Source organism: Phyllopteryx taeniolatus, chromosome 6 (genome assembly GCF_024500385.1).
Source record: "Phyllopteryx taeniolatus isolate TA_2022b chromosome 6, UOR_Ptae_1.2, whole genome shotgun sequence".
Taxonomy (NCBI): Eukaryota; Metazoa; Chordata; class Actinopteri; order Syngnathiformes; family Syngnathidae; genus Phyllopteryx; species Phyllopteryx taeniolatus.
In genome coordinates this window covers 26,463,230-26,476,718 of record NC_084507.1, presented here as the reverse complement: position 1 = coordinate 26,476,718, position 13,489 = coordinate 26,463,230, and the positions used below count along the sequence as shown (strand labels likewise).

General features: G+C 41.3%; 1 protein-coding gene across 2 annotated transcripts in view; it reads right to left on the bottom strand.

Annotated features, from left to right (window-relative positions):
* The window catches only part of itga8 (integrin, alpha 8), a 53,350-nt gene extending 40,907 nt beyond the window's left edge, over positions 1–12,443 (bottom strand). For both annotated transcript variants that reach the window (XM_061775822.1, XM_061775823.1), the window contains exons 1-6: positions 12,064–12,443; positions 10,959–11,089; positions 6,839–6,939; positions 6,111–6,234; positions 4,604–4,665; positions 4,130–4,175 (exon numbers count right to left, since the gene is read on the bottom strand). In XM_061775822.1, coding sequence (XP_061631806.1) covers positions 4,130–4,175; positions 4,604–4,665; positions 6,111–6,234; positions 6,839–6,939; positions 10,959–11,089; positions 12,064–12,245 — 646 coding nt within the window. In that variant the 5' untranslated portion in view covers positions 12,246–12,443. The remainder of the gene's footprint in view (positions 1–4,129; positions 4,176–4,603; positions 4,666–6,110; positions 6,235–6,838; positions 6,940–10,958; positions 11,090–12,063) is intronic.
* Positions 12,444–13,489: the final 1,046 nt, after the last annotated feature.

The following is a 13,489-nucleotide window of genomic DNA, read 5'->3' as shown; positions in this document are numbered from 1 at the left end:
TTTTTTCATATAAGAGTCCATAAAATCCAGGCGAAGTGCTTTTATAAACATTAAGAGGAAGTATTTTAACTGGAGGCAGCCGGCCTTGTTGAGTCGAGTCAAGAGGGAGCAGTCCATTAGTGTAGTCTAGTGTGGCTTTTACGTGCTGCAAAGTTCATCATTAAAGTAACAACGGCACCACTGACAAACAATAAACCTGAATCATACAAATATTGTTTGGTGGTTTCTACACAGTTGTTTCTGTCTTTTTAAAATTAATTTGATCTCTGCTAAAGGACTACTAGTGTGTTGTTTTGATTGCCCATTGTTGGTTGGGTTAGTTAGTTAGCAGGATTATGCAAAAGTTACACAATCAGCAACAGTTGATTTAAAGCAACTGGACTCTTTTTGGTCATTAAAAACAAATGCCATGATTGAACTTTTCCGGATTTCCATGACCTGGATCACTGAAAACCTACAGAGAAAAATCACACAACTGAAGAAGCCTGCGAACTAATAAATGGATAGACAAACTAACACAAAATGTAAGTGTTCCCACCATATGCATGAAATATGAAGTAGCCAAATAAACAAACAGACAAGCAAACACAAACAACAGCATTCCATGATGGGTTTGGCAGACCAATACATTTTTTTTTCATTTTTAAAATTAACTAACTAACTAACGGATGGAAAAAGTGTATAAATTATAGCTTTTGTTTGATTTTCTCTTTGTCATTTGAGTCCCATTACAACTCTTTCCCCCTTCTCCAGAATAAATTGGCCCCGGAACCAACAAGTAGTCAGCTATTGCATGGATGAGACTACAAGACAAATTTGGTCTCTCACGATGGCACTATGTCAGACTACTGCCATAAAATAATGCTGTGTCTCCGTCACACGACACATAATACACGAAGTATTCATATCATATCAATATCCCATCTTTTACGATCGTTGGGCTAATCTTGTAAACTCAAGCTGTTGGGTGAGGTGGGATGAGAGAACGTGTCAACGCTACCTGATATAATTATTACCATGGTGATAGTTTTATGTTGAAATAAAAGAACAAAAAGAAGAAAAAAAACGGGTGTGGTGTCATCTTTGGGTGCTCCGGAAAAGACGGTTTGGGCTGTCCTTTCTTCAAGAAGAGGTTGAGGCAATGTCCACGCACTTTTAATACCGCTAGCAAGCAGGCAACATAATGTTATGTAGCTAGCTAGGCAGCTAGCTAGTGCAAGTACTAACAATTGTAGTTTCGGTAAACATTGGTTGTGCGCGCAAATGACAATGATGACCAAGTCACGAAGAAACACACAATGAACGAATATAGGCCATTCCATTTATGTGTTTTTTTTCCCCCCAGTATTTTGGGAGGAATTTATTATTATTATTATTATTTTTTTTTTCATTAGCCAGAATGAGAAAAGTTATCCCTGTAACGTAACAGAAACAAAAATGTATGATCCCATCATCATCCCAAGTATCTAGCAACCTAACAAACACGGCTCTCTATGATTTTAGTTTGCTTTTGCAAGACTAATTTATTTTCCTCTTTTAGAAATTTGAGTCATGAGACAACCATTGTTCCTGCCGCAGAATGCAATGCTTTCCCATTTTAAAGTCCCATGAGCTTGTCTGTATTCTACGTGAACCAGAAACTAGCCTGCTAACTAAAATGATGCTTGGACAAACAGAAAAGAAGCACAGCAATAAGATTTTTTTTGCTTTGCCTTTTAATCACAATGGAACCATTCTCCTATAGTCTTGCGTCATCCTCAGCACACCAGGAAGTAGTCAGCTGACTAACAAACAAACCAACCGTACAATGTTGGAATTTTGTGACTCTCTACAGCATTTGAGTTACAATGGCCCTGGAACCAGGAAGTAGTCACCTACTTTACATAACAAACTGACGCACAAACAAACACAGAAATAGTCAACCTTGGTGGAGGTCTGCGCTGTATTCTAGCTTCCCTTTGCACCATCTTGAATAAATGAGACACTGCCCAATGACACCAACAGGAAATGAGAGATGAATGAGCATCTGCAGAACAGTGCTTTCCCTAATTTAGAATAAGTGATGAGGAAAGGAGGGACCCCTGGAGAGCACACCTGGAGTAGTGGGAGTACTGGCATACTTGTACGGGTAAAGTCCACTTATATGACATTTCAGCATTATGCTTGGAGTCGAAATCCTGCAAGCAATCCATCGTGTGGGAAATGCATCAGCGATGTCTAAATCCTTAACCCCCGCCCCTCACCTCGCATCCCTCTCGCGGCCTTCTGCAACACGTTACTGTCATCTTCTTAATGACCCGCTATCACAACTGCCACCTTCCCTTCTCAGACCCTCCTCCTCCTGCGAGCATAATCATGGAGCGGAGGGGCCGTCCCTTCTCGCTCCATTTACCCCCCCAGATCAGCTCATTATGGAGCCCAAACACCCACTTCCTGTCACTGTTATAGATGTGAAATATATGGGGTGAGGGAAAGGGGAAAAGTAAGGAAAGAAAAGTCTTCTGTGTCATATCTTTGCAATAACACTGCTTATCTGCCAAGTGCGCCACTGTGTTTGACATGCGTGTGTGTGCGTCTGCGTGCGTCCGTGTGTGTGCCTGTGTGGGAGTTTATGACTGCTAAACTCATTACCTTCACTCATATTAATACCATTCTGTCAACATGCCGTGGAACCTCTAATGTCGAACACAATTTCAATTTCAATCCAGGATTGCTGGTCGACCTCAGATTTTTTTCCCCATTGAAATTAATCTGCTCTTGGGTCAATCCTTCGTGATTTTAAAACCGATATTTACCATGCTGTTTATTTAAAGACCCTGTGAAATGAATTGAGAGATTTGTTTTGAAATAGATTATACATGTTTTGATGTTTGAACATAAATGGTGAAAATGTGCAGAGACTGAGAACTATGTAGAACTGAATTCTGGAGATACAGGGCTCTATTTTCAAAGAAAGTGCAGCTGCGCTTCAATGTAAAAAGTGGCGCATTTTGATTTTCGTACAAGCGCAAGAGTACTCACTGTGCGTGTTTGTCAATTTGGCAGATGCCTCTGCATCAAGTTTGGTGGGGTGAGATTTTGGTGTCAGAAAGTTCATCTAAACTTCCGTCTACTGGGACCACGTCTCTGATCTAACGCGATCTTGGTGAATTTGATCAGGGCACATGCAGGCAGACAGACACAGATCAATGAGGTCCGCGGATATATTTAAGACGCCAGAGGTTTTCACCTGGTAATTCTGTATTTAATAATGGTACCCGCTAACATTCAATGCTCCATCTATCCATTTTCTGAGCCGCTTCTCCTCACTAGAGTCGCGGGCGTGCTGGAGCCTATCCCAGCTGTCATCGGGCAGGAGGCGGGGTACACCCTGAACTGGTTGCCAGCCAATGCTCCAGTCATGAAAATAGAGCCCACTGCGTTAAACTGGCTCTGTTCAGTTCAGTTTTCCTGATTTTTTTGAGCGCATGGCTAAAGTGATTTTTTTTTCCTCATCAGTGATTATCCGCTGCAATTGTGAGTTAATTAGTACTTGGCCCATTTATACCACTACAACCATGCAGTTAGCTAACTAGTATGCCCAGACTCCAAAACTGCATCATCCCTGGAAGTCACATTTTACAGAACAGCTCGGTGTCGTTACTTAAATTCCCAAAACAATGAGGTGCCGCTGCAGACGAGCCCGTCTCCCGGGAATTTGGATGTGCATTTTACCTGAAACATTTGGATGAATTTGCAGCACGGTGTAATAATTGCTAGCTCTCCGCCTCACAGTTTTGAGGTCTGGGGTTCGAATCCCAATTCCGGCTTTGCTATGCACGTTCCCCTCGTGCTTGTGTGGGTTGACTAATACGCTATTTCTACTTACTATTTCTTCCTACATTGCAAAGTCAGCTTTGATCGGCTCTAGCACGCCCATGACCCTAATGAAGATAAGGAGTACAGAAAATGGACGCATGGATAATTCATGGATTAGTTACATGTTAGGGACTCATTAAATGTCATTGTTTATATTCCAGTCACCTTTTGGGGACTTTATGGATGGATGTTTGGTTGAATACGAAATGATTTGACTTCAGAGGTTCCACTCCATCACTTTAGTGTATGCAAAGTGTGTTCCTGCATTTACCTTGCCAGTAAAAGCTTCCAGGGCCTCCTACCACCAGCCTTCCTTCCTGGAATAAATACAATTACCTGCGGTCAATCATGTGACAGGAAGTTGGGAGTGCATGTGACTATTTGCGTGGCAACAAAATGGTCCCGTGTGCGTATGTTTGTGCATGCTTGAATCCTGCTGTCATACATGTTGACAACTTTCATAGAGTGAGAGCTTCCTGTACAGGAGGGTTACGTTGGACCGTGGGATGGAGGTTAAAGGTCCCGCTGACTTTACAGTGAAATAATGCATATAAATGTGTGTATTTAGTCTATTGTGTTAGGAGGCGCATTGGGACGAGAGGCTCCCCATGGGACAAACAGGCTGACCATCTTTCACAATAACTCTCAGAAGGGAGGTCTTGGCTTGTAACTTTAAGAAGGGACGTGTTGTGATGTGCTCAAGGAGGCATTGCCAGTAATGTGCTAGTGTTGCATTCATTTATACCTTGGTGAAATCCACACTGAAGCCCGCCTGGCAAAAGCCCTGCCCCTCTGGGTCCGGGTCATCTGCAAACAACACGCACACACGCACACACACACAATTGAGCATGAAAAGGCAGCACATCATTTGTTTTAATCAGTGGAAACGTTTGTTTTCTGGAACTAAACGCTCATCTGACTTGGGTGAGTATTCTATCAGATGAAACAATTCCATAAAAAAAAGTAAAAAAGAAAAACAATATGGTCGAAGGCGTGTTTTTATTTGCTCGCCTAACTGCGCATGAAAGTAAAAAAGATAGATTGTTCCCCATGTTGGAGGCACCCCGAAGTGAAGCTTTATGATGTGTAACAAAGTACATGCGTGTATAAACACAGCGTGATTTATGGGATGCAGGGAGGGTGCACATTCAAGTGTAGAAACGCAGAAATTAGACATATGATAGGATATAAAGCGCAGCTTTATGTCCCCCCAGAGAACACCATGGTTCACGTGTTAAGTGGGGCTTTGTTTGCACTGGCACATAGACACATAGACACACACACACACACACAACAAAATTCATATCTGTGCGATGCCTAGAGCGTACACGTGTATGTTTGAGTGTGAACAGTGAAGGACTTGTTAGTGGAGAAGCCGACGATAAAGGCCGTATCCGATCTGCTGTTTATAATGTGCCACCTGATAGCCTTCTTTCGTGCTTCTGATGCTCATATCACCCCGCAGGGCGGGAGGGTTAGGGTGCAAGGCCATTAAGATGACAGAAAAGAGACACTGATATACTATCAGTGGGGGAGGACTTTAAAGTAAGATGTAAGGTAGCAACTCTATTTATCTGTAGAGTATTTGGTGTTGGGGGCAACTGGGAGGGTCAGCATGAGATAGTAGGATAATCTCTTTTGATGGACATCTAATCAGATGCACAAGAGCTGCATCAGATAACAACTGTCTTGATTGCACACAATGTCTATGTGGTATTTTATTCATTTTTAGATAGGTGTTAATTAATGTGCTTATTGTCGTTGTAGTTTGCAGCCATTGCATCATCTGTTTCTAATAGTTTGACCCACTCATGTAGCTAAAACAGGTATAACAATTATTACAAACAAATCTTGGGATGATGTGTGATGTACACGATGAAAACTAAAACCACAATAATACTTAATGTTAAACCAAACATTGGGATTGTAGCTTGTTTAAGTGTACCTAATGTTACGGATAGTGTGCGAAGATGCGAGGTGGGTTAGGGTGGTGCAAGGTTCAAGGCTTAAATGCAGATACTTTTGCATGAAAAACATTTCTGAACAGATGATACTGGACTTGGAACAATTATTCCCAAAGTGTGGTACTGATTCCGCTTGCTCTCACTCTCTCTCTCTCTCTCACACACACACACACACACACACACACCTACATTTGTATTCATATGAATAGCTGCAAAGGCAAAAAAAAAAAACACACAAAAAAAGGTGAGGTGGAAAGGAAGTGGAGGCGGAATCGTAGAGTGACTCACTGGTCCGACATGGCGAGTATTCCGCGTAGGCACTGAAGTTCTGGACGGCCACGTAGCAGGTACCCACGGGATCCATCTCCCCGCTCAGCTTCACCGTGCGCCAGTGGTAGAGAGGAGCGCACGCCTGCACAATACATCACACGTTTACTTTTTGAAAAACAACCTCAAAAGCAGGAGAGTAGCAGAGCCATTAATTTGATATGCCTAAAATATTTTTATTAAAGTATTTATAAAAACAAAGAAAACTAAAAGATAATGTATATGTTGTGGTCATACAATGTGAAATAGGTACATTTCCATTATGGCCAAATTCATATTATATCCATAACTGCATTTCATTAGTGAACGTGTACATAGATATTTTAACATAACATTCTGAAATATTTACAGTATATTTTTAACCACAGTAGATTAGGTTCATCACTGAATTCAAATCATTATAATGCAATACTTGCTCCCATAACGTTTACACACCACCAGTAAATAGTCTTATATTTCATTATTACTGTTACATCATAAACCACTTTTATACTGCTACTCATATTACAGCACACAGCTCTTGATTTCTTTTTACTGCCGTAGATCTATAACAACTATTATGCACCTCATTGTACATCGTTTGCTTTGATATATAGTTTGGCGTGCCACTACACCTGCCAAACTGCTTTTCATTTTTTCGGCAAAAATGATAATAAATATTTTATTACAATTTTCCAGTGACTACTTACCACCACTTTGCCTTTATGTGTCCTAACTGATGCTCCGAACCACTGGTGGGACTTAAACTCCAAAGGTTCTCTGCTGCCACTTACCTTTATCATGCGGTTATCTATAGAGAAGAATAAGCAAGAATGAGAAAAGATTTATATTAAAAAAAAAAAAAAAAAAAAAACACATTTATTGATACCAGCAAAAGATGACAAGAACTTTGGCACTGTGAATCCATTCTTGGAGTTTGAGAGGATGGAAAGCATTTGTCCTTGATAAAACAAGCTATTTAACAGACCAATAAATAAACACCCAAACAACACTTGCTCCACAGAAACAGCCATTCGTCAGGATGTTAGTGGTCCTTTTTTTTTTAAATAGCTAAAGCTGGTAAAAGAAAACACCTGGGAGACAAACACGCACATTACAAGCATCTTCCCACTGACTGAACTAAATGGTGTTAAGATTGGTGTGATGGTGTGTAAATGTTTCTTTGTGGATATTTTCCAATATTAATGCAGCTGGATCCCTGTTAAACACCTTCCTTCAACACATGTTCACTCAAACTAACACAATGCATGGGCACATGTTGGACTTGACCACTTCAAAACAATGACTGGCCATGGTGAACATGGTGCAGTCATTATTCATTGACTGATTTAATGGTTTTGCCTGGAAAATCAGCATCATATTCTCATTAGTCACAATACCTTTTTTAAAATTATGCTTTCAGATAGGGCTATCACGATCTAATCTTTTTACAATCGATTTTCCTATTGATTTTGGGTCGACTAATCGAATAATAATCACCCCATCTTGCCCACTATTATTATTATATATATATTTACTACTAACATGCATTTTATTCTCATTTATGAGGACGGACCTCGATACTTAAGCTGCATATGTTGGTACTGAGTGTATGGTATAAATTTGATGTACAGAATTTGAGACAGCTAAATGCTAAACGGTAAGCAATTGCTATTAGCATTAGCACGCTAGCGATTACCATTTTAGGTAAAAACAAAACGCTATCATTCAGCTCACTCATAAATCATGTTATATCTACATCACACATCTAACAGTGTTTTTAAAAGTCAAAGACAAAGTTTATTAGTAGCCCAACACCACGTCCGTCTGCAATAAATGTCCGTGTGAAGCATTGTTTCCGGCGGTGCTAACATGGGTCCCAGTTTTCTCTATTGGTGAATGGAGGGGTCCATTGTAGTTCAACTTCCCATAGCAGACATAATTTTGTTCTTATTTACACCAGAAACCAATTGGGACTGAATCAACGGCACCTCTCGTTTCAACAGAATTGATGATTAATGCTTTAGAAAATGGATGGATGGATAATCCATCGATTAAAGTCACATATTAGGCCCTCATGAAACTCCTCCATTTACATTCCACTTGCCTTTTTGGAGACAACTCAGCAAATTTGGCAGGTGAGTGTATCCTGGTGAACATTCTCCAACACAAACCATTCAAATTGACAGAAGCCCTCGACATCAGTTCCACAAAGCATCCATCTGCCCATTTTCTATCCTAATTACTTGTCCTTTTCAACCCTGGACTCCATGGCAGTCAATCGCAGAGCACATATAGAGCGAGACACATACATACACACAGACACACGCACACAGATGTTTGCCACTCTCGCCCTCGTTATTGTATACGTGTGTCCTGTAATAATGGGCCTGCTGTAACTCTAGAAATATCCAACACAGCCTTGATCATCAATCACCTCGTAGTGCATGAAGAGATACACACAATGGTATTTAGATTACTGCACGCATGCAAGCACACACTTGCTGCTCCTGGCTTATTACTCTTCCAGCAGACCCCACAACTAACCCAGAAACACTAAGAAAACTAAGCCTTTTTTGAAGAATTAACCAGAATTAGATGAATAAAATATTTTGTTACAGTCATAGTCAACTGACAATATGCAACTCACTTGTACTGTAATGTTATTGCCCGTGTAAAAAGATATTCATCTATCAGTTAATTATTAAGAATCACGTTGATTGTCGGCGGCACGGTGGCCGACTGGTTAGAGCGTCAGCCTCACAGTTCTGAGGACCTGGGTTCAATCCCCAGCCCCGCCTGTGTGGAGTTTGCATGTTCTCCCTGTCCCTGCGTGGGTTTTCTCTGGGCACTCCGGTTTCCTCCCACATCCCAAAAACATGCATTTATTGGAGAGACTAAGTTGCCCGTAGGCATGACTGTGAGTGCGAATGGTTGTTTGTTTCTATGTGCCCTCCGATTGGCTGGCAACCAGTTCAGGATGTACCCCGCCTCCTGCTCGATGACAGCTGGGATAGGCTCCAGCACGCCTACGACCCTAGTGAGGAGAAGCGGCTCAGAAAATGGATGGATGGACGTTGATTGTCGGAATTTGGGTAGTGATTAATTGCGTCTTGAAGCATCCATTTTGTAACGCGCTTTTCCTCATTAGAGTTGTGGGTGAGCTGACATTGAGCAAGAGCCAACCAAAAAAACAAAAACAAAAAAAAACACCTATGGACAATCTTCAATAAACCTAACATACATGTTTTTGGAATCTACGAAGAAGCCGAAATAACAGGAACATTTCTAACTAGGGATGTCCCAATGCCATTTTTTTTTTGCACCCGAGTCTGAGTCACTTGATTTTGAGTATCTGCCGATACCAAGTCGCAATCCGACACCTCAGCAATGCATTAAGAAGAAGCGAGTGCATCCAAATTGTCACAAGTGTCTTGATTTTTATTTATTCAAATACAGCTATCCCAACGTGATACCTTTGTATATGGCTATAATCTAATCCCAGCTGTTGTTTTCCTTTTCACGGCACCACACGAATCAGAAACGTTACATTGTGTAATGTAAAACTGAGATATTGCCGTTCCATCGGGCAATATCTTTGTATCAAAGGATTATTTCATCGCTTTATGACCTTTTTATGACCATCGCTTTTTTCCTCTGATACCGATCAGCTGTGAAGCACATGATGGGCCCCGATTCCTGATCATGGGATCAGGCCGGGCCAACTCTAATTAAAATAGGATGGCTGGAGCCAAGAGTCGAACCCTGAAACTCAGAACTGTTAGGCAGACGTGCTAACCAGTAGCACACAGTGGTGTCCTGTCGAGAAGCAACTGACGCAATATTGAATGAACTACAACCAGCAGAGGCGTTGATTCAGTGTCAACTATTTTTCTGTCTAAATACACATTTACTTTATAGATAATCACTGAAAATCTGTGGCTTCTTCCTTGGCTTCTACACCACACCTTTCCAAATACAGTATGTCCTACTGTTTTATTATGTCCAAATGACAGCTGTAAAAAAAGCTCATTAAAACAACAAAGCTAGTGGTGGCCCAAGACTTTGGCACCGTATATACAGTATACAATAATATATATTCCAGGCTTTTATTTCCATATGCATGCTCAGAGTTCTTCTTTTCAAAGCCTTTGTATTTGATGCTGCTCAGATGATGTTTTCGAGCCACTTCCTCCAGCTGAGTAGGCATGAAAAAGTCATTTTTGCCCTCTCATTTTGAAGACGTTAAGTCATCGCAGAGAGGAGGAGAGAGGGGGTGGATTGATGGAGGAGAAGGAGAGACAAGAGGAGGGAAAAGGAGACAGGGATGCATTTTCAAGATGTAATGAGAAGCAGACCTCACCCAATCCTCCTTTTTTTCTTCCAAAGGGAACTAAATTCCCATGTACAAAGATTCCCCCCCCCACCAAGCACACACACACACACACACACACACACACACACTGCCTTTCTTGTGTTCCCACTTGTTCTGGGTTTTAACCTCCACCCGCCACACACAACATAAGAGATGGAGCTGAGGCTGCATATTAAACTATTCAGTCTTGCCCCAGCAAAACTGCTCACCATCTTTTTCAAAAAAGCCATATGACTTATCGCTCTTGTTTTTCCCCACACAAACAACTGCGTGGCAGCTCACATGCAATTAACTCATTGCTTCCAAATGTAACAACTGAGATCACCTTTAGCTTTAAAGCGGACGTACTTGGAGCTCTGCAAATGCCCGCAAGCTGTCGTTCTCACATACAAAACATCACATCAAATATATTTGGAAAAGTCTCCGCTCAGAACAAAATAAGGGAGGGAACTCACTGGCGTTGTCAAAGGGTATTTGTCTGCAGCTGTCAGGCAGGCCCGGCCAAGGGCAGTAGTAGACGGACCCAGCCTCCACAATGCCAGGCTGAGAGGTGTTGGCCTTGGGAGCCCCTACCAACACACTGAACCTGGAACACAAATGCGTCTTACAAGAAATGCAAGAAAAGAAAAAGACCAATGGATGGTGCAAAAGCTCATATTCGGTGATAACACAACGCGAGTAATAGGACTGCAACGGACGATTATTTGAATAATCGATTTATGGCGATTATTTCTTTTCAATGAATCGGATAAAAATAACATTTTAAAATTCCCATTCTTTAATTCAAAACAGGACATTATTTCGAATCAGAGCAGAAAATGCACAAACATAAACTGATATGATTCATTTATTGGTTTGGTCCGTAACGTCACAAAATAGGCAAAATGTTGAACCGTTTCCCACAGAAATTGGCGAATATTTACTGTTGAGAGGCTGAAATTCCGAGGATTTGGACAATTTTAAGTTAAACGATGTCTCCAAACGATTAATCGTTTATCAAAATAGTTGATTAATTTGATAATCAATTCGTTGTCGATTAATCGATTATTTGTTGCACCGCTAGTTTTATGCAGCATATTTGGAGATAATAGCTTGTTCTTAAACTTGAAATACAGTCATTAACAGTGGTCCTGACATTCTGGTGTGGTTAATATTGAGGATTTACATAGTATTATGTTGATGGTCATTGTTGACAGTAAATGGAAATGAATAGTTAGTTTCACATATTAAAAGCTCGTAATTGTATATCGATGTTTGATGTTTGCGTATCAAATTCTACCACAATTCAAAAAGCGATGTCACATATTGATATTTCCCCCACATGGAGATGATGAGATCCTATATAAAGGCTGTATTTGGTTACCTCAATTAGCTACATGCATGAGAATGCAGTTCTGCAGCCACAAAGGTTGTGATAGATGGTTGTGAGCATTTATTGAAACGAATCCCAAGTATTAATGTTATTGTACAAATGTTGATGCAGTTTTAATATTGCGCCAATGGACCTGAGGGGACTGTGCAAGCGTACCTAATGTTGTGTTTGACAAAGTTGCCACTCACGTGTTGCTATCGGTGCTGGCCTGATAGAAGTCCACGGAATAACCAAAATAACTCCCAGTGGGTCCGCGGTACACCGTGGGATGCTGTGCGTAAAAGTTGAAGCTCCACACTCCATTTGGCGCGCACCAGAGGAAGGAGAGTAGCCGAACTACGAACACCCCCGTGGACCGTGAACGCTCCATCCCTGCTGCTTAAAATCCCCGGGAAAAAAAAACAACTAGTGAGAAGCAAGCCGATAGACGTCCCCCGTGTGCAGGTGAGGTAGCTTCAAGTGCCGCGGCTGGAGTCCGTCTGGATCCCCCGGATCTTCTCCTTCTTCTGACCCCCTTCAAGCCAGCAGCAGGTCTGGTGCTCGGGAACCTCCACAATGCTACACAGTCCCACCCCGCCCCCCTTTTGCACATAAATTTTACCCCCCTACTAACGCGCGCGGTCAACATTTGCAGGCGCAAACTACCACTGAGCTCGCAAATCGTGCGTCATCGCTCCTTTTACGGCGCCTTTTCAGCATGGGGACTTGATCGATTGTTTTTAAAGTGCTTGAACAACAAACAAAATCAAAGTGAGACTAAAATGCACAGATGAGCAGCACATTAGGAATCTTTGACGTGCATAAAAAATCTAACCTCACCATTGCTTTAATTCACTCAAGATACGTTGAACAGCGTTTCATTGCTTTTTGAATCATCACTTGGGGGGAAAAAAGTCATAAATTGGAAGTCGTTAGTACACTTGCACAATCTAATGCAGTGATTCCCAAGCACTGGTGCCATGAAAAATCATCAAGTGTGTATTGGGAAACACAAATGAAAAACAGTATTTTACTACAAAGAATACAGCTATTTTGATTGTGCAAGTGTCCTAATGCTGTAACCATTTTCAAAGCGATGAAAATTGACTGAAGAAAAACAAACAAACAAACACTTTGGACAGTCTGTTTTACTTAACTGACCTTTACAAGCGCATTACAAACAACAAAATGAAGTTTAATGGCAGTCTGACAGTGCATCGTTAAGAAGAAAGCAGCAGTATGAGTGTCTGTCAAGTTAAAAAAAATAAAACTTGAGCTGTCAAATGGAGACACTTCCTGACCAGCTGCCCTCATCACTTAATTGCGCAGTTCACCTTGTCTTTGAGAAGCGTTCATGCAAGAAGTATGTACGCAAAGGTTCTGCTCTATGTCAGCATGTTAATCGAACATGAACAAGAGGCAGGAGAAAGTTCGACAAAAGGTCAGAAGAGACATAATTCTGTGTTTGAGCTGAGGTGGAAACAATGAGGCAGTTTGCAGGTAATGTTATCGAATGAGTCTACATGTAATACGTTCAGTGGTTGGAAGTAACGGAGTACAAATACTTGGTTGCTGTGCTTATGTAGATTTTTCGGGTATCTGGACTTGAGTATTGTATTTATTTTTCTGGTAACT